The following is a 21,983-nucleotide window of genomic DNA, read 5'->3' as shown; positions in this document are numbered from 1 at the left end:
TGAGCTGCCACCTCTCAATGGTCAGCTCCAATACAACCCAGTTTATACAGACTGCAACAAGGGAATTAAACTCCAAGTGCCACAAAAACAGACTTCAGCCGAGGCTTTTCAAGTAAGAAATTAGTATTTTAATCTTTCTGCAGGACATCAGACTGACAGTTGCAGCATAGCCTATAATGCATTGATATCGGCTACTAAATAAGCATTTAAACATATTCATATTATCTGTAGACAGAGTATGTAGACTTAAAGGAACTTTTAAAAAACAGACCAACTTATATTCTATAAGATTTTAATGAATTTTCATAAGAATTTAACAGCCCATGATAAAACCACCAAATGCAAAACTAAATCATGTATATGGGGCTAAATGTGAGTCATGGAGTGATCATGACATATGTGTTAATTCCTCTTTCCTTCATCTTTCATGGTGTACCACCAACATGCAGGGATACACATCTTGTTTTAGTCTGAGTGCTCCCCTCACGTGTTTTGTCTTATACTGTAGCTAAAAAATGTGAATTTACATACCACAAGCCATCAAAACAAAGTATATTCCAGTGTGGAAACTATATAGTCATAATAACAAAGTAGCTGTATCCTATGAAACAATCACATTTAGGGAAGTGGATATTGAAAGCATATGTTGTGAGCCTAAGTACTGATGCAAACTTTCACAACATGGTCAAGCTTAATAGAGTTCAGCATTGTTCCTTTGATCTGTTTTATTTTTGTTAGCCTTATCTTCTGATCTTCGTCTTCTTCTTTTGTCTTCACTGGAGTCGTGATAAAGGCCTTCATCACTGGCAGTCTGTAGGCTATCAAATGTACCTTCCCTTTCCTTTGCTTTTAATGCCTTTTCACCACGTTGGGGTCTCTTAAATAATTCTGAGCACTTTTCAATGCAGTTAAACCGAGTTTCAGCTGTACAGGCATACATTCCCGCTGGAACTGCAAGCACCATGGCACACACGATGACAATAATGTGAATTAACTTTTCTCGTTGTTCCAGCTCGCTAACATCATTACCAGTCACAAAAACTATGCATTGGCCTCTTTGAGGAGGCTGATTCCTTAAAGCCACACATGCTTCATATTTTGTGGCTGGTAATAAATCATTTAGAGCATAGCTGTTGATGCCTGGCCCAATTGAGATGGTTGCCTTTCTAGCAGTTTCATATCTGCCAAAATGAACTGTGTACCACGTTTCAGCTGGATTATCGACTGCTGCATACCATTCTAAGATTATTCCATACACTGTTTGCTTTGTGATTTTTATATCTATGTATATGTTTTCTTCTGATGTTGAAGATGGTGACAGAGCAACGGATGGAGCAGCTGTTTCTGGGGTCATAACACTGAGCACTATCTCAACTGAAGAGTTACCAATGAAGTTAGTAGCTATGCAGCTGTAATGTCCACCATCTGTAGACTGCACCGAAGGAATAATCAACTCCGACTTGACTGTGTCTTCATCAACATGAATAAGGGTCACTGAAAAATGATCAGAAAAGGTTAGTGTTGCACTTCTGTTTTAAGTAGGATTTGCAATTACACAGTCTTTTCTGTTTGGAAGGACTAACTATAATATTGCTGAGCATTAAAAATAATTTGTAATAATACAAAATAGGATCATTAGTTTCTATTGATTTGGGAGGCTTGTTATAATGCACAATTCTGAGTACTGACAACTCTAACTTGAAGCATTTTCATGGGTAAGGCTTTTGAAGCTATTTTTTTGCAGGCAGTGGCCAGTTGACTGCAACCGCTGCAAAAGGGCCCACAATGGTAGGAGGACTCACTACAAATAGATCAACTCTAAGAAAATATTAATTTTGCTAATCCCTTTGAAACTGTGTTTATCAGTTCTGCAGCTGTTTAAGAAAATCACAGCTGTAGTTCACATAGCACAAAAAGAGGAAAATGTGTAGCAAAGTCTATTGCTCGCAACATGTAATTTCTGTTTACATGTACCATACTAAAACACATACAATATATATAATTAATTTCTTTAAAACCCAAAAACTAATGGTACCATACATATCAAGACTGCTGCAAATTTGATATGAAGCAAACTGTATCAAAACTTCTAGGCCACTGAAGCAGTGGTTAACACATGCTAGTTTCAAACTATATTTCTACAACATTTTAACTGAATAATTTGTATTTAAAATGCTGGAAAGTGTACTATACATGCCTGAACACAAACAATAAAGGAAATATCTGGTATTGTAGAATGTCTGTTGCTAGAACCAATCAGACTTATGCCAGAGGTGTTAGAACTGATTGGCAAGTCAAACTTTCCCAGACTGCTAAACCATCCTCCAATATCCCATAATGCACTCTTCCCTCTTGTCTCGGTTCTATTTTTCCACTGCAACAGAGTTGTGGTATATTGGATGGACCAAAGAAATTTGATGGCGTTCTATTTCTGGTGAGTTCCTTGTTTTATTTCTCTTCTTCTTTCATTGCCCTTATTTATATGAAGACTCACACACTTCTTATTTTCCCCCCATTTTGTTTTTATAGCTTGCACAGTCTTATAAATGTGGAGAAATGTTCTACTTACAGAGCTGTAGTATTCTCTCATTTGTTTGGCTGTAACTTGCAACATCCATTTGCTTTAATTCTAATGGCATGAAGCAAGGGTGGTCACTTTAATTCCTTACTAAATGACAGATATCCCAAAAAGATCTAGCAATTAAGGAAAGAGTCTTCAGGAAGAAAAGATTCTCTACCCACTTTCCCTGTTACTCCTCTTAATAGTAAGGCCGACAACAAATCTGAGTTTACATCACAAGCACTCATGTTCCTCTTCTTTAGAAATAAAGAGCTTAAAAATGATGGTACAGAAAGCTGAGTCACTAAGAATGGCAACCTTAACTACACTGGAACCTGATACCACAGTTACAGATGATTCCAGGTTATCAGTGTATCAGTGGTATCTGCATTTTCTCCTCATCTAAATTTGCCCCCCCCCCTTTTAAACAGATGCAGTTAGATACAGTTTTCTAATGAGTGCTGTGAAGCACCTAAAGGCCAAAATCCCCTAGCAGAGCTTGTTATTTTCTACATAGGTTCACAGGTGTGCACTAGGCTAATGGCCCTGGAGCCTTTACAAGCCTAACCCATAGAAGTGCCCTGGCATTATGTCGCCCAATATTGGCTCCTAGTGCCTCTATCAAGTAGAGCCACTGGAGTGATCCCCGGGGTGAACTTTCTATTTCCCATCCATACATCAAAATTTCTCTTAAAGAGGGCCACTGAGGTGCTTTGCTTGATATGTATGGGAAGTCTATTCCAGAGCATGGGCTGTCTCTGGGTTATGAACCTGTCCTTCCAGCATGTTCTGTTGATTGTGGTAATGAGGTTGAGGTCATCTTCTGGTGTCACCTCTTTGTCAGACTTTCATGCATTATCACTTGGAATCAATTTACCTGTCACCAGTGTGTTGAGCATTAGCTCATCTGACATCTCACAGCACCAGGTATAGGCATTACCAGCACTGGAAGGGCAGACATTTGCTTCCAGGTCCCTGCTTTTTACATGAGATAATTTGAATGCCAGTACAATTCCCCTCTATTCTGGGGATTGCACTCTTCTCTTAATATGGAACAAAATTGATGCTATCCCAACTGGAGACATCAAGTAAAACCATTATTATCTGTAATGTGCCCATGCCCTACCAGTTCTCATAGCAGAAGTGTAGCCATGGTTAGTCAGTCACAGTTTTGGTGGTATCCCATGGCAGATACAACCAGAGAGGCCTACATCAGACCTTATGTGCACAATTGTCCAAGGAAAAGGACCCAAATGGAAGGTCCAATCAGGGTATTAGAGGTACATAACAAGCTTCTAAAACAGATGACATTTTCTTCTAACACCATAGTGGGTAAACCATTTGCTCTGTCTTCCTATTTAGTAACACTGAAATTAGATATGTAATCCAATTCCCTGTTGTAAGACCTGGAATTGTGGGTCCTATAATCATGAAAACTAAAGTGTGGTTTACACAAAAAGCAACAGATCTTGTAACTCAATGGAATTTTGTAGGGTGTCTGCACTCCTGCTGAAGTGGGACTGAGCTGTACCTACCACGCTGCTGTTTAACACAGGGATGATATTTTGGAGTAAGGGGAATCTCATATATATATATGAGTGTGTGTGTGTGTGTGTGTGTGTGTGTGTGTGTGTGTGTGTGTGTGTGTGTGTGTGTGTGTGTGTGTGTGTGTGTGTGTGTGTGTGTGTGTGTGTGTGTGTGTGTGTGTGTGTGTGTGTGTGTGTTTGTGTGTGTGTGTGTCTGTGTGATGTGTTAATGTCCTAATCCCCAAGACTCAAACCGCCAATCAAATTCACTTGACTGCACTATCAGTTAAATTGACAAAAGAACAAAAAAAAGATCTTTTTTTCTTTTGCTGGAGGCAAGTTTCCTGTACCCTCAACACCTGCTGCTACATATCTATCTACATTAGATATATCTATACATATGCATATATAGAAACATAGACAGATAGATATATCCCCACCAAGATCAAACATTAGTGGAGAAAATGAAAACTCAATAAACCTCATTATCTAGCAATCTCACCCAAAGTCCATCTCTGCATTCAGCAAAGCATGAATTGGCCAAAACTGCTTTCAGCAAACTCTCTAGCTGCTACAATCAAATTGCCAGGTTGGCCACAGAAACTCCCTACAGGGAACACCATTGTCAAAGCCTAAACCTCTTAGGATGGCTAGAACTCCCCAGGCTAATTCAATATAATCAATTTACTGTAGCATTCAAGGTTATTAACCATCCAGAAAAAAAAACATTATCCATCCTTACAAAAACGCTAGGCCACTTTGTACCACTACAAGACTTTTGGTTCAATCTGTTAAAGCTTAACAAACTATCTGGAGAATTTTTGTTTGCAAATTCAGTAGGCAAAACCTGGAATTTGCTCCCATCTGACCTTACTCTGAACCCCTCCCTTAATCAGTTAAAAAAAAATCTAACCCAGTATTTTAAAACTCACTGGTTATGTCCTTGCTCTAACCCTGACTAAAGCCTATTATACTTCCATATCCCTGCAACTTTTTATTCACAACAACTTACACTAAAAGGTTTGAAAAGAGAAACTGTAACATCTCTGCAGATACTCTGTATATAGCTGCACTTATAGGTTTGATAAGAGAAACTGTAACATATTTGTATATATTTCTGAATATAAACTGTATTCTTCATAGGCTTGAAATGTGAGACTGTAACTTGTATGTTAATACAATATGTTTGTGCATATACTGTAACTTGCTTGTCTTTATCTGTTTTTAAGTTTGGAGCTTTTCTCCCCAGGCCTCCACTGAAAATGGACATGTATCCAGTCAAACTATCCCGGTCAACAAATGTAAAATAAAAAAAATAAAAATAAATAATAATGATCTTGAATTCCATGTTGCAATTGTCTTTCTGTCTTTCCAATATAAAATGTCTGACATGCATTACAGCTGGCCAAATATGCAGCACTGCTAATACCACAAGTTTATCTGTCATTTCCTCCATAAGTCTGTTCTTTACTAGGTCCTAAAATAAAGGACGCTAGCCATGTATTTGCATATCTTATAGCTTCCACAAATAATATTGTGTCATTTAAGAAACTTTCCACACAATTAAATCACTCTTCCAAAGATCATAATTGTCAGCCTTGCACTTTAGCCTGAACTGAGTAAAACATGCTGCCTTGGAGACATAGTTAACAGCTGGCTCCACAGATAGTAATCTAAGTTGCATATCATCACTTTGGAAGTTGGAGAGGTTCTGCTGTTCATTCAGTCTTTGCAGGAGTAGAATCTGCAAACTTATATTTACATTCATCCTGAAATTTTGCAGTGATATAGTCATTCTAAATGAACAGATGGACTCATTAGTATCTCCTCTGCAATGTTTTGTAGTTTTTGTGTTGCCCATACCATACTTGGATAGAAGGAAGTTTCTCTGTTCACCAGTGAGAGTGGGGAGCTTTGATCAGCCTATCTGTCCCTGGAGGAGTGTTTTTCAGCTCAGAATTTGTAGTTTATTGGCCATTTTGGGCTAGTTTCTATCTCCTTCATCTTTCTGCGATAAAAAACCCGCATTTGCGTGGTTTTGCACACTGTGTAGCACCGGTTAGCTAGGGTTAACTATCCCTGGCTTCACAAAGACTGCTCTTCAGTTTTTCCCTTACAACTAGTCAGTCTTTCAGCCTAAAGCACTCAGACCTGCACCTTTTAGCCCAGCACTTGTTCTAAATCTGCTGCAGCACTAAATAACCCCCAGCACTCAACCCCCGCATCTGCCAGAAGGGAATAGTCTATGTACTTCCCTACTTGACAACTAGTTCCCCATTTAACAAAAGCAAACAGTCTTTACTACTTATTCAGGCATGTCCAAGAGACAGCTCCCAGTGTACTCTCCAGCCTACCTTATGAACCTGGGCATCTTGAGGCAATGTTACAACTGCCTCATGTACACAGACAACCCTCTCTTTCTACCACCAACCACTAACACTTACGAGAGATGCACTTATACAGCCAGTCTAGAGGCAAATGTCTCTCCAACAAAGACTGGAACAGACAGTCAAGAGGAGAAGGTAATAACTTGCAGCAGCCCACTCACTACCCATAGACCAACTAAACCAACACCTCCAAAACCCACACATAGTAACACCAAGACATATATGGAGGTTCTTATTAAAAATCTAAATCTTCCTAGGCAACAGAGACCTCCACAGTATACACACAAGCAACCACCTCCCACCAACACACCCCAAACAACACATAGCCCACAAACTTGGTGTGCCACACAACCACAGCCCATAAGGCAAAACAACATACCCAACACACTAGTGATAGGTGACTCTATAGTCAGGCGCACCAATGTCTCACTCACCAGGTTGGACAAAGGGAAGGTTACTGTCAGCTGCTTGTTGGCTGCCAGAATCCGCCACATAATGCATGCACTCAGGTCACTACAAAGCAACTACAAATATGACTCTGTTATTGTCCATGTTGTTGTAAATGACCTGAGACATACCTCCCTGGACTACATGAAAAGAGACATGGAAGAGCTCTCCGATCTTGTAGCACAAACAGGTATGACCCTAGCCCTGAGTACCATCCTGCCTTCACGAAGAATGTTACAAGGATAAAATGATCAACTTCAACAATTAGCTGAGCTTCTGGTGTCATTCAAAGGGGATCCAGTATCTGTCTGCCTGGGATGACATGCTTGACAGGCCACGATGCTTCACCAGAGATGGCCTGCACCTGTCACCCCTGGGATTCAGAATATTGGCCAAGGCTCTTGCCTCCTCCATAGTGCCTTTTTTAGGCAAGGCTCAAAAAACAAACCCACCACCATAAGAATTACAGGTGACAAAAAACTGAGGGCAATGCTGTTCAATGCTAGGAGTCTAAGCCTCAAAATGCATTCACTCGAGGCACTCCTCAAAATGGAGAACATCAATATCTGTGCAGTGACTGAAACCTGGTTTAAGGCTACCAATAGCACCCCAGCACTACCAGGCTATAGTTCATCCCACACGTTTCGGCCACAAAACCTGGACCAAAACACGAAAGGTGGAGGTATGTCCATCTTCATCAAGGACATCCACACCTCCAGGCTAGTTGCAAAACACGATGCCTCTGAAATCATCCAAGTGCAACTAACCCTGGACAAAAATGCATTCCAAATTGTAGCTTGTTATAGATCTCCCACCATGACCCAGGACCCTCACTCCCCATTCCTGGGGACATTGAAAAAAATGAGGGTCCAACCAAATAACATAATAATGGGCGATTTCAACTTCTCTAACATAAGCTGGGAAAACTACTCTTGTACTAATCCCCTTACTCAATGATTCCTGGAATTTATAAACTCCCACCAGGGGCAACAGTATTCTGGTTGGACTTGATCATTACCAACATGGGTGACCGGTGCTCAACGCCCGAGATCAACTCCTCACTTGTTAGATCAGACCATAAACTAATCACCCTAGATATCTACATTCCGACCCCACCTCCACACAAGGAAACCATCGTAAAAAATTTCTCCAAAGCGAACTTCACGCTACTCAAAACTGAGGTGGCTAACTTCGTGAGTCCCCTGCAGATGGATAATACAGTCACTACAGTCATGATTGCTGAATCCTACATGAATACACTCTACAAGCACCTGCATGAGTGTATGGATCGTGCTATCCCTAAAAAAACCAAGACGCTATCCTCCAAAAAAGGAAGTCGATCTGGTGGTCCCCTGCCATTAACAAACTCTACAACAGAAGGAAGAAACTGTTGCAAAAGAGAGTAAAAACCCAGGTATGGAGGAACTCACTGACGAGCCTCAGTAAGAAACTAAGATCTCTCATTAAATCCTTCAAAGCTAATTTTGAAAGAAAAATTGCCACGGATACCAAAGACAACCACAAGGCATTCTTTAGCTATGTCAAGAATCTCCATGGTAACACCCCAATCTGCACAGAGCTACAACAGAATGGCGCAAACTATACAGAGCCAACTGATATTGCCAACATGTTGGCAGATAGGTTCAGTGTAAAATTTATACCCCCCTCACCCCCAAAGGGCCTATAACTATACCAGATGGTTGTAGAGCCCCATCAATCACAAACACGCAGGTAAAAAATGGCACTCTCTAAAGCCAGTAACACAGCATCCATGGGACCAGACAACATCCCAGGGTGCATCGTACACAAACTCCAAAATGAACTAGCGCCCCCACCTAAACTCCATGTTCAATCAAGCCTCACCACAGGCTATGTGCCCACAGAATGGCACACAGCAATGGTTATCCCACTCCACAAAGTGGGAACCACCACAGACCCCAGGAACTATTGACCTATTAGCCTGACAAGCCTGGTCTGCAAGGTCATGGAGCGTATCATCATGGAACTCATAAACAAAGACATTGGTAACCTCCAAACTTTGGATGATACCCAATTCAGATTTGTGAAAGGTAGATCATGTCTCCTAAACCTGGCAGACTTCTTTGAAACAGTTACCAAGGCCATAGACGAGGCTCCTTTTGAAGAGGGCCAAGGAGACGCTCTGCTTGACATGTATGGGCAGTCTATTCCAGAGTATGGGGAGTCTCTGGGTCAGGAACCTATCCCTCCAGCATGTTTTGTTCATTGTGATGACAAGGTTTAGATCCCTGGAGCATGTGGCTCTGAGGGATTGGGATTTCTTTAAGTGGTGCATGTCCAACAGCTCATGGATTGACATGGCCTTGTATGTTAAGCAGAGATCACCTCTGAGTAGACGCTATGCCACAGAGTATAGCTGGAGTTTTTTAGATGGTCTGCATAGGGCATCTGCTTTAGGCCTGTGATTCTTTTAGTGAGGTATTTCTGCGGCCTTTCCAGCTGTTGCAGATGTCTTATGAAGTACATACCAAATGGGGCATTGTACTCTATAATGGGTTTAATGAGTCTCTTGTGGCAGGAGAGGGTTGATTTCAGCTATAAGAGCTGGAAATTGCTTGATGAAAGCTTATTTTGTACTTATTTGATTGGCCTGAGGTCAAACCTAGTCTAAAAGTTGCTTTTTTTGGATTATACATAAGCCTTGCATTTGCACAACTCTGCTGCTTGTGCAGTGGTGGTTAGCGATGCCCTGTATAGTCATAAACACCTAGAAATTGTATTGTAGAAGATGTATTGTAAAACTCTGGGTAAATCCAGGTAATAATGGTTAGGCTTGTGAGGCTCTTGAGCTGTTAGCCTAGTAAATCTCCTGTGAACCTATTAAACAAAGTCAATAAAAATGTGTTATTGTTAACTTGCCTATTATTCTGATATAGTATTTTAATTGTAATTTAAGAAAAAAGAAGGGTAACATTACGCAAGATGTTAAAACACTTAAGGAGATAATATTTACTTTTAAAAGTGGAGATTTAAGGTGAGAGAGAAATTTCGTCTTATGGTCCAATGATATGACAGAAAGTAGCAGGGATGCAGATTTCTTGGATCACAGGGCACTATGGGTAATAATAGGGGAAAGGAGGAAGTGCTAAAAGAAGGAAAAGGGATTAAAAGGGAAAGTATAAATAATGAATGCTTAAAGAAAAAAATTATTTTGGAATGATCATTTAATGAAGAAACAGTTTTACAGAAATTTTGCTTATTGATGTGTTGTATACAGTAAATTATAAAAAGATAATCTGACACACACACATAGATACACACACACACACACACACACACACACACACACACACACACACACACACACTGAAAGAAGGAAAAGAATTAAGATATGTGAATCTGACAGAAAAGGGGTGAAAATGTATTGGAGATGGGAAGTGAGAATTTTGAAATAGAGAAAAAATTATATGATAAAAAGGAAAAAGTGAAACTATTATTGTTTAGGCAGATTTTTGAAGAGATAAAATAGATGGTATAACCTTTTCTGAGGAAAAAGTGGAATGCAATGAAAGAAAAAATGAATTTTATAAAAGACAAGGATGGAAAGATGAAGTGCAGACAAGAGAAAATTATGAGTATCATGGAAAGGTATGTAGAAAAGATTGTTGAAGAAATTCAGATATAGGGGGCATTTGAATGTTAAAAAATTGGAAAAGAGCTTATGGAGGAAACAAAACAAAATTAAAAGAAAAGAATTTCAGAAAGCAATAAATGTGGGTAACAAACATTCAGCTCCTGGACCAGATGGCTTAGGATATGGTTTTAAAAAGTAATATCTGTTATGAGAAGGAGGGCCTTTTGAAGGTTATGAATAAAGGGATGAATGAGGGAATTAAAGAGGAAGAGATTCACAGTGGTATGATAACATTTTTATGGAAAAGGGGATAAAAAAGGATATAACAAATGAAGACCTATAATATAAGCAACACAGATTATATTTGTATGAAACTTATTCAGAAAATAATGTAAGTTTTGGAATAAAGAGTGAGGGGGTAAATGGAGTGAAGGACAGTGGGATAAATGAAATGCTTATTATTGTAAAAGAGATGGTAAATTATGTAATAAGGGAAATGCTGAAGGGAAATTAGTTACATGTGATGTAAAATCATTTGACAGTATTAATCATATGAAAACATAGACATTTTTACAAGAATATGAGATTGGAAAGAAATTGATTAATGTAATGAAGTCACTTTATGAGATGGCATAAGCATCAGTGATGGTAAATGGATGGATGGATGGATAGGGAAAAAGATAAAAAAATAAGAAGAAATGTAAAGCAAAGGTGCCCATTCACCATGTGGTTATTTGTGATGGTTATGAATGCAGTAATTCAAAACTGTGTTATTAATAAACAAGAAGCAAGAGGACATGTGAAATATGGAGTGAGGTTATGTTTAATGTTATCTAATAACTTGGTACTGGTAGCAAAAATAAGTTATGGATAATGAATGTTAAAATAAGGATAGAGAAAATGCTGGGAAAAGATTTGCTGATAAATATGCAAAAAAGTAAATGAGGAAAGTGGTGCAAATTAGAGTAATTTATTTTACAAATAAAGATACATGAGTTTTAGGAATAAGATTTGGGAGGTATATAATTGTAGATGAACAACTGAAATAAATGTTAAGAAAAATAAAGAGGGTAAAATTCTACACTGACGGGAAGTTTTCCATTTGTCCTTTAAAAAGATGCATATGTTTCATGAAAATTAACAGTTTTATGGATAAATAAATAATTGTTAGAAAGTTTTTTTTTACTTTTTAGGGTAGGTCAAGATGATTATGGTGAAAAGTTAACTTGAAAGATATATATATATAACAGAATGTAAAAACTATGGAATAAGTGTATCATATGAAAAAAAAAATTACAGCTGTTATATATGAAGATGTGTAAATAAAGCAACCTTTGCTCTTTGTAATAAGTGCAGTGGGATATTTTACATGCACCTGAGCTACCACAAGTCAGGCAGATTAAACCTTGGTTTAACATCTCATTTGAAGGATAGCACACTCAGGCATACAGTACCCCCTAATGTCAGAATGAATCCAGTCACCTGGGTGAGAATAGAACCCATAGTGTTCTGATGATCCAGCACTATAGGTGAGTGTGTTACATGCTGAGCTACTTACACTACACATTTTCAATTCATAATTTCCTAATTCAGTATATTTATACCAGGGTACTATAAATTCCATGTCCTACCCCTATCTATAATGTTCAGTTGAGTATACTGAAGGGGTACTGCAAAAAATGAAAACAGTTAGAAGAAGGCATGCCATTATGTACTAAGCAAAGACAGAGAAAGTGAAATGTGCTGTGCCCTTTTTCTCCAGGCTCAGTACATGTAATTATGTTTTTTAGTATGCAGGTCTTGCACAAGTGCTTAATAATGTACTAGTGTGCAAAACAAGCAATTTCTGCTACTTACTCTACATCTGAACTGTCTCTTGCAGTTTTCTCAAGTAATACACAAAATACCACTGATTGCCAGAACTCTTCTCTTTCGACTGTTCCCGTTAGGGGTCGCCACAGCGGATCATCTGTTTCCATTTCTTCCTGTCCTGCATATTACTCATTCACACCAACAACCTCTCTCACCACATCTATAAACCTTATCTTAGGCCTTCCTCTTTTCCTCTTACCTGGCAGCTCCATCCTTAGCATCCTTTTCCCAATAAACCCATCATCCCTCCTCAGCACATGTCCAAACCAACGCAATCTCGCCTCTCTGGCTTTGTCTCCAAACTGTCCAACTGGGGCTGACCCTCTAATATACTTATTCCTAATCCTGTCCACCCTTGCCACACCCAGTGCAAATCTTAACATCTTTAACTCTACCACTTCCAGCTCTGACTCCTGCCTTTTTGTCAATGCCACCGTCTCCATCTCACTACCCTCTTGTAGACTTTCCCTTTCACTCTTACTGGTACCCGTCTGTCACAAATCACTCCTGACACTCTTCTCCACCCACTCCACCCTGCCTGTACTCTCTTCTTCACCTGTCTTCCACACTCACCATTACTCTGAACTGTTGATCCCAAGTACTTAAATTCATCCTTCGCCAACTCTACTCCCTGCATCCTCACATCCTCACCATTCCTCTAGTCTCCCTCTCATTCACACACACATATGCTGTCTTAGTCCTACTGACCTTCATTCCTCTCCTCTCTAGAGCATATCTCCACCTCTCCAGGGTCTCCTCAACCTGATCCCTACTCTCACTACAGATCACAATGTCATCTGCAAACAGAACTAGTTCAGTTAAAATAAGACAAAAATGAGTTATTTATGTTAATTTGGTTATCTACAGTTATCAAGTAAAGCAGTCAAACTACAGTTATTTAAGCATAATCCTAAAACATGATCATATTTTTGAATGTTATCATATGACTCACACATTAGGATACTAGTAATACATAGTTTATCTTAGGCCATGGTTAGATCTTCCTTGGAACCACAAGTTTCAGTTTGTTAAGCTAAAATTTACTTGAAATTTAAAACAGTCAAGTGTTAGAGAAGGGTAGTGTCATTTTTAAAACTGTGCAGTGCACCTTGTTTGTCTTATATCTGAGATCCCCTTAATTTGGTTGAACAGCATTTGATTGACTCAGAAAACATTGAAACAATTGGGTGAAAGTTATTTTTATTGAATGTCCATCAGGCTGAAACCTTATTTCATATAATATAGTTAGTTAAATGTTGTGCTGTAATAGACAAGAAGAAATATATAGGAATGTTTGAAGATGTTCATCTGGGCATTTATCAAAACAGTGAGTGGTGCTGTGTATGACAAATACTGCTTATGTAAATTACATTTGTACCCCAGTAGTGATTCACACTATGTGGTCTTTTCTCTTTTCTACAAAACTATCTGACCACAGAGTTATTATATTTAGGTAAGGATGTGTGGGTAAAGCCCCTTACATCAGGTGAAGGAGGACTTGCCTCCCATTCAAAATGCTTTTCAAGGTACTTTTTGTATGATGCTTTTGGCTAACTATGATTCCAATAAATTATTTTTCAAATAAATGGGTTTTTACTTATTTTCTATGTTTTGAAATGTATTGAAATATGTTTTAATTAACATATATGTAATCTGCTAATTTTGACATCAGCAGCTGCTTAATTTTTCATTAGAGGCACTATTTAATTGCTAATAAGAGAAACAGTGTATGCTAAAAATCACTATACAGAGAAGCAGAAGGGAAAATCACCATGAAAAAAGAAAACAGCTCTGCTATACTGTTATACAGTTTACATGCAATCATTTGAAAGCACTGCTGGCTGTGTGGGCAAAGATGTGTTATTACCAATCAAATGCACAGCCAGTCAAAGTACAGGCACTTTTGTCCATGTGATCATGGTACAATGGAAACTGGAAACATATTCTTTCCATTTTATTGTGTATATACTGAGAGATGTGTGGTGTGGGGGTACAGTCTCCTACTAACAAAAAGAATTGTAAAAGCACATAAATCTTATATTTATGGTATTTTTTATATGCCAATACTTCAGATGGATTTTCTCAACCATTTATCTCCTGACAAGTTTACTTTTAGGCTATTAGACCTACATTCCATTACATGTATGATCTGATGAAGTACAGTATACATATTCCAAATAATAAGGAAAACAGGGTAGTGATTGCTATCTGAAAAAATGTGTCTGTCTTAAAAAATCATCTGAAGGTATAATATGTTATCCAAATGCTCACAGTAACTGACTTTTTTGTTTATTTGCTTCTGCCCCATGTATTTGCCATCAGCTGCTTCCCAGTGACCCACCTTATCTTCCACTCTTATTTTCCCCAGCACATCAGGCTTACCATCATAAAACAAGCTACAGCAAGTAGTGAAGGCTTAGTCTAAGAGACTAGCAAAATGGGTGGAGAGGAGATCAAGGTCGCTCTGTATGGTGTCATCCTGAGAGCTGGAGAAAGCTCAGTTTGGCAGAGCTACTCCAAGTTTGGCAACTTAGCCTGAGACCTGGAGAGAATCTAAACTAAATCTGAAGCATCCACCAAAAACTGCAAGCATATCTAAAGCTTGCATTACACGTTTTGAATTGTTTTCTACTTGCTGCTGCTTGATTGTTTTTTTCTGCACTTTGGAAACCTGGTTCTACTGTATCTCATAGCATAGGATAGAGCTGATGAATTTAGACTGTTTGAAATTTAGTGAGCTCTAAAACCAGCCAACCTACACGAGGAAGGCCATCCTACACCTTTGTGGGAGAAGTATGCAACACAAGACCCATCTGAGTTGGGGATTGTGAAAAAAGGGCTCTGTTTTGAGCTCCCCCATTGGATAATTTGAGTTTAAACTGCTTAATTCCATTTGTATTTAAGTACCACGTTTGTGCAGTTTTGCACTTAGTTTGGCAGAGCTGCTCCGAATTTGGCAACTTAGCCTGAGACCTAGATAGATTCTAAACTAAATCCAAAGCATTCACTGTGAACTGCAAAAAATAAGTATTATATTTAAGCATCAAGTTTTCATGTTGCTGCATACCGCTCAGTGGGGTTTGGCACTGCCATGTATAGACACAAATGTTTATAAAGACAAATTTTACCTTGATAACTGCTTGGGAACCTTCCTAAGCTTCCCTGCTCAACACAGCTATGCACTGCTGCCCAGAGCACAACTCAGCTGCACATTTTGAGGCATTGACTCAGGTCTCTACTCCTTAACCTCTCCATAGATTAGCTGATTTTACTAGTCCTGCAACAGAACCTCGTCCATATTGCTCACCCCCTACTTATTACCGAATACACCAGACATAATGGATGGACAGCTTCCAACCATTTCTTCAACCAGGCTGAGTGACATGGGCATCCTGAGGCAAGGTAACAATTGACTCATTTTTACTGACAACCTATTACTCCTAAAACATACAATTACAACATGTGAGAGATATATCCATACTATGAATCTGGAATCGATACTCTCTCTCTCTCTCTCTCTCTCTCTTTCTCTCTCTCTCTCTCTCATATAGCAACAAACCATATATCAAACAGGTTGTCAGCACACGCACTTCATATCTTCCACAAACCAAGTGCACAACACATAAACCACATATGCGGAAGTTCTCACTAGAAGTTTACCAAAAGAGCAGAGACCTCACAAGTGAAAACCTTCTGCACACAATACAGTCCCTACAGAATTTACTACACATAAAAACAAACATATCAGTGTCTCAACTAATAAGCCCCTAAGGCAAAATACCTCTAAACTAAATGTCTTGATCATAGGACACTCCATAGTGAAATAGACAGATGTACCCCTCACCTGGCTGGATAAAGAGAAGATCACGTTCAGCTGCCTGTCAGGTGTCAGAATCTGCCAGATCACTCAAGCACTCAAGTCTCTAAACCACAAGCACTGTTATGACCCTGTCAGAGTATATGTTAGAGTGAATGACTTGAGATGTACCTTACTGGACTATATGAAGAGAGATATGACTGAGTTTTCATATTATGAATCCCAGGCAGGCATGTCCGTAGCCTTAGGCAGTTTTCTACCTTCATCCAGTATGATGCCGCAATACAAACAAAAATGATTGACTTCAACAATTGGCTTTGATTCTGGTGTTTATCCAGGGGGATCCAGTATTTGTCAGCCTGGGATGGTATGGTTGACAGACCATGCTGCTTTGCCAGAGATCATCTTCACCTGTCACCTACTGGCTTTCAGTTACTGGCAAGGATACTTGCCTCCCCCATAGTGACTTTTTTTAGGCAATGTCATAAGAGCAAAATTCCCGATGTAAAAATACCCTCTAGAGAAAAACTCAAGGTTATGCTGCTTAATGCTAGGAGTCTAAATCAGAAACTGCACTCACTGGAAGCACTCCTTACTTTGGAAGACATCGATGTCTGTGCAGTCACAGAGACATGGTTCAAGGCCACAGAGAATACCCCAGCCATGCAAGGTTACAATGCCTTCCATACATTCAGACCGAAAATGAATGTTGAAGATGCAAATGAGGAGGTGTATCCATCTTTAATAAAGATAAATTCACCTCAAGACTGGTTAAACAGTACAACTCCCTAGAGTTTCTCCAAGTCCAACTAACTGTGAGAAAGACCCCCTCCACTTCATTGTTACCTGCAGTGCCCACACCATGAATCATGAAACCCACACTGCCTACCTGGACCTACGTGAGTCACTCACAATATAGCCAAGCACCATGGTCTTGGATGACTTTAACCATCCTTCCATCAATTGGGAAACATATATAAGCACAAACATGCTCGGCCTAAGGTTCCTGGACTTTGTTAACACAAACTCTCTGGAATAGATAGTCTACACTCCCACAAGGGGCTCTAATATCCTTGACCTAGGACTCACCAACATGGGTGATCACTGCACCACTCCATGTGTGGGACCATCTCTGGTAAACTCTGATCATAAATCAGTTTTATTCAAAGTAATGATCGCACCTGACCCCCACCCCCACCCCAGCAAAAAGATTGAAAACTTTCTCCAAAGCAAACTATAGCCTCCTAAGTGATGGTATAAATAGTTGCAAACCCCCTGCCACCACTGACAGCAGTGACTCCTATACTGAGGTGTTCACAAATGCCCTGTATAGACAGCTCTACAAATGTATAGACTCAGCCGTACCTGAACAGATCAAACCAAGGTCTTCACGAAAAAACAAGCCACCCTGGTGGACATCTAGCATAAATAGGTTATACAACAAGAGAAAGAAACTGCTGTCAAAGAATAAGAGGGAACAACTTCAGCAGAAGAAGAATACCCTCCACAGATTAAACAAGCAACTTAGACATCTTGCAAAGTCCTCAAAAGCTAATTCTGAACCTAAATTAGCATCCCTAGATAAGGATAATCACAAGGCATTGTTTAGCTACATCCAAAATCTAAAAGGAAAGGCCCAGCTTTGTGCTGAATTAGTAGTGGACAGTACCACTCATACTGAACCTGAAGATGTCACCAACCTGCTAGCAGACAGGTTTGGTGAAAACTTCACTCCCCTGTCCCCACCAATCATACCCCAAAGCATACCTGCCAGTAGTACTCTACCCAGTATCAGGAAAGAGCATGTCATAGCTGCACTCTCCAAGACCAAAAGCACAGCCTCTATTGGACCAGTTAACATCCCATGTCTAAATGGTCTAAAACAGGAGTTAGTGGAACCACTGAGCACTCTCTTCAACCACAGTCTATGTACTGGCTTAGCCCCAGCAAAGTGGAAAATAGCAACCATAATCCCCTTGCACAAAGGCTGTCCCTCAACTGACCCTGGGAAATATAGATCCATAAGCTTGGCCAGTCTTATCTGTAAGGCTATGGAGAAAGTCATCATGGATCTCATCAAAAAGGGTATAGGAGACTTTCAAACTCTTGACCTAACTCAATTTGGCTTCGCCAAGGGCAGACCATGCCTATTAAACCTGGTGGACTTCTTTGAGAGTGTCACCAAAGCCCTAGATGAAGACAAATCAGTACATATTGCATATCTCGATATGGCCAAGGCCTTTGATACAATCCCTCACTCAGGCATCATTGAGAAATTCACCCAGCTGGGGATTAACCCATATGTCATTAGATGGGATCCCAACTGGCTCACCAACAGAGCACATACAATCAAAGTTGGAGATTCTACCTCCACCAGCAGACCTGTTATCAGTGGTGTTCCACAAGGTTCTGTGCTGGGCCCACTACTATTTGGAATCTATTTCTAGGAAATCTAGGTGAAAATAGATAGCCTGTGGCTTTCCAAGTTTGCTGTTGACTACAAACTGGGTGCAATCATAGAAACCCCCATCAATGTCAACATTCTACAAAATAGGCTCAAACAGATAAATACTTGGTACCAGAGCCATGGACTTAAACACAATGGAAAAATGTATTATCATCCCCTTTGGCAAAGGAGATGTCCTTGCAAATTATAATATTAATAATACCACCCTAAGTTCAAACCCAGTGGTGAGAGATTTGGGAATGCATGTTGATAGCAACCTTAACTTTGATCACCATGTGTCCACAGTGATAAGGAAAGCCTTCTACATTCTACATTTCATAAGTAAGGGTGTAGCATCTAAAGTTAAGGAGGTCATAAACTCCCCTGTACTTGTTTCTCATCAGACCAATAATAGAGTACAATGCTCCCTTCTGTATGGACCTAACCAGGCACCTGCAGCAGTTGGAGAGACCTCAGAGGTTTCTCACAAAGAAAATTCAGGGTCTACAACACATGACCTACATGGACAGACTGAAGGCCCTGTCACTGTACTTTGTCTCATATAGACTGCTTACAGACGGCTTGTGCCTGGCCTACAGAGCAGTCTCAAACCCTGCCTTAATGGAAATGCTGTACATCCACAAATCAAATGGGACAAGAATCACTCACTCTTGGGACTTGAACCTAGCCTGCAACATTAACAGGACATGCTGGAGAGACAGATATGTCTCCCAGAGATTGACACTCCTCTGGAACAAACTCCCAAGTCATGTAAATCAGCGCTCCTCAATGACCCTATTTAAGCATAACTTGGACAATTGGATGGCAGACCGTAAATTTATCCCAGGGGTTTCACCTGTGTCCCTCTTGGACAGAGGCAGATGGTGCTGATCTTAGATCCATGACCAGTGCTGGTCTTTGATGCATGTTGCAAATATAGACTATATATCTTATACTATAAGGGAACAAGGGTATAACATGACTAGGCCTGTAAATCCCTAGGGCCAATAGCCTAGCAACTTCCTATGATCCTATGAAGCTATGATCCTATGTATGCCCTACCCACCATCCCACTCAATAACAAATGTACATTAGGTATGCACATAGTGCTGGATGATAGTCCACCTTCTTTGCTTGGACACCCCCCCCCCCAGATAGGTGAGCTGACAAAAATACCACTCAGTCTGTATGCCCCTGGCTGACTCTTCAGGAACTGAGTTTGATAATCACACCTGAGTTGTTTGTGTCACAACCAAGGCATCATATTTACAGACTCCAGAACCAGTCTTCTTCACAGTAACTGCATATGGAAAAACAATACACAGATAGACAGACAGACAGACATTTTTGTTCTTACCATTAAATCCTTTTATAACTTTCAGTGCATGTGTCCACCAGATAACTGGAGTTGGCCTTGCTGTAGCCAAACACGTAAGTGCAATGTTTGAACCTACAGGCGATGTGATGTTAGATACAGGAGAAGTGCACAAAGGTTTCATGCAGTCCTTTAGTTCTATGTCATGAAAAAATGAGCCAGCTCTGAACTCTGGACCTGTACATGTCAAATAGGGATTCATCAGAATAATAGGTGGCCCAACCAGCTTAATGAAAAGAACAAAACCTTTAAGGCGACAGTCACAAATCCAAGGGTTGCCATGGAGAGCCACTACAACATTTGGTGTAGCATCTACTTTTTGTTCAGACACATGAACTCTCTGGTATAAAGGCCAATTAAGGAAGACATCTTTAGAAATGATGGTAAGCTGATTGAAGGATAAATCTAAGTAGGTCAGGCTGGGCAGATATCGTAGTGCATACTCTGGAAGAACATCCAGTCTGTTATGCTTCAGATCCAGTATTTTTAAGTGTGGGTTATCCTGGAAGCTTGTCCAGGGTACAGAACGTAACTTGTTTCCTTGCAGCCGTAGTTCAGTCAAGTTTCCCAGGTTTTCAAGACATCTGATGTGCATAATAGTAATGTTGTTGAAGTTAAGCCACAGGTATTCCAATGATGTCAGTATGGAAAATGATCCATGAGGTAACTCTGTGAGGTGGGAATTTTCAATCCTAATCTTTTTAATATCTTGTGGAATATTGTCTGGTATTCTTCTTAATGATGTGGTCATACATAAGAGTGTTCTGTAGAAGTAAAAGAAACAGCAGTTAATTATCAGCTTCTATAGTTTCCTCATTATCTCTTAACACACAGAAAAATGTATTTATTTACTCTTATTAATCTGGATGAGTTCAGTACCTGTTACTCAGAACACATTTTGGTTAGAAAATAGAGCTAATGTGATAAACAATCTCAGCTCAAACTAACATTTTTCTTCACTAACTTGACAAAAGTATACTAGCATCATACCTACTTTATGAAATTCTGCACTCTATCACAATTTTAAATGCAGTCATTTACAGTTTATATTGAGCTCTAGTTTAATCAGATGGTTTATGCAGCTGAAAGTCTGTATTATGTACGGTATAAAACACCTTACCTGCCAAAACTATCATTTCTACAGTAACACCCAGTGATGCAAGATGGAGAGGCAGCATTTAACTTTAAGCAACCTAGAAACACAAAGCATATTCTATAAAGAGGGTCCATATTCTTCTTAATGAAATCACAATGAGCAGTTTTTAGCAAGATGGGCTAAAAGCTTTGAAGTAAAAAAAAATCCTATTAGGCATAATCTTCACTGACGCAGTTCTAATCTCTTGTCAGTGATCAAACGACAACAGAAGATATACCAGGCTAATATCTTTACTGAGAAAATTGAATACCAATGATTATTTCGTCTGCACTAAGTGAAATTAATAAAAATATATGTCTTACCTGACGCAATACATATTTATCTTAATCTAAGGCAAACATAACTGTCATCAGAATTCATTAAGCAAGGCTGCTCAGAAAATAAAGAATTACATTTTTTTTTAAATTATAAACTGTCATTTTTTTGCAGCATAATAAATATGAACACTAGTCTCAAACTGCATCATACAGTAAATAAATTATCCCTCAGAAACTTTAATGATTTGTGATTTTTTTCATTACACAAGCTCAAAGTTATGGTTTTCTAAAACCAAACATTATAGTCTAATAGAAATGCAGCTGTTTCTTTTACATGAGACTACAGAAATAATATTCCCTAAATAAAAATACAAATGCATAAGCAGCCGTTATTTTCTTGGGAACTATAGCCTTCTTACACTTACAAATTTATCAGAAATTTCTTACGGTTTTAGAATCTAGTCACAAAGCAAATGTCAAAGAGTTTGTTAGTAACATATTCAGCCCTTTTAGGATGTCTTAGTTAG

General features: G+C 39.3%; 1 protein-coding gene across 1 annotated transcript; it reads right to left on the bottom strand.

Annotated features, from left to right (window-relative positions):
* Nucleotides 1-204: 204 nt before the first annotated feature.
* On the bottom strand, nt 205-20,800 carry LRIT2 (leucine rich repeat, Ig-like and transmembrane domains 2). The gene is made up of 2 exons (XM_044055689.1): nt 20,026-20,800; nt 205-1,494 (listed from the first exon to the last, which is right to left on the bottom strand). Exons 1-2 carry the CDS (start codon nt 20,792-20,794, stop codon nt 692-694), a joined length of 1,572 nt encoding a protein of 523 aa, XP_043911624.1. The 5' UTR covers nt 20,795-20,800; the 3' UTR covers nt 205-691.
* Between the last annotated feature and the right edge of the window lie 1,183 nt (nt 20,801-21,983).

Source organism: Protopterus annectens, chromosome 14.part0 (genome assembly GCF_019279795.1).
Source record: "Protopterus annectens isolate FY-2018-M chromosome 14.part0, PAN1.0, whole genome shotgun sequence".
Lineage (NCBI taxonomy): Eukaryota > Metazoa > Chordata > Ceratodontiformes > Protopteridae > Protopterus > Protopterus annectens.
This window is presented reverse-complemented; position numbering and strand designations above follow the sequence as displayed.

Bases quoted from the DNA above. Each gene is read 5' to 3' on its own strand.
- LRIT2 (XM_044055689.1), bottom strand. From the start codon at position 20,794: ATGACCACATCATTAAGAAGAATACCAGACAATATTCCACAAGATATT. The intron at 1,495-20,025 runs GTAAGAACAAAA...ATCATTTTTCAG, and splicing joins AGTTATAAAAGGATTTAATG to TGACCCTTATTCATGTTGAT.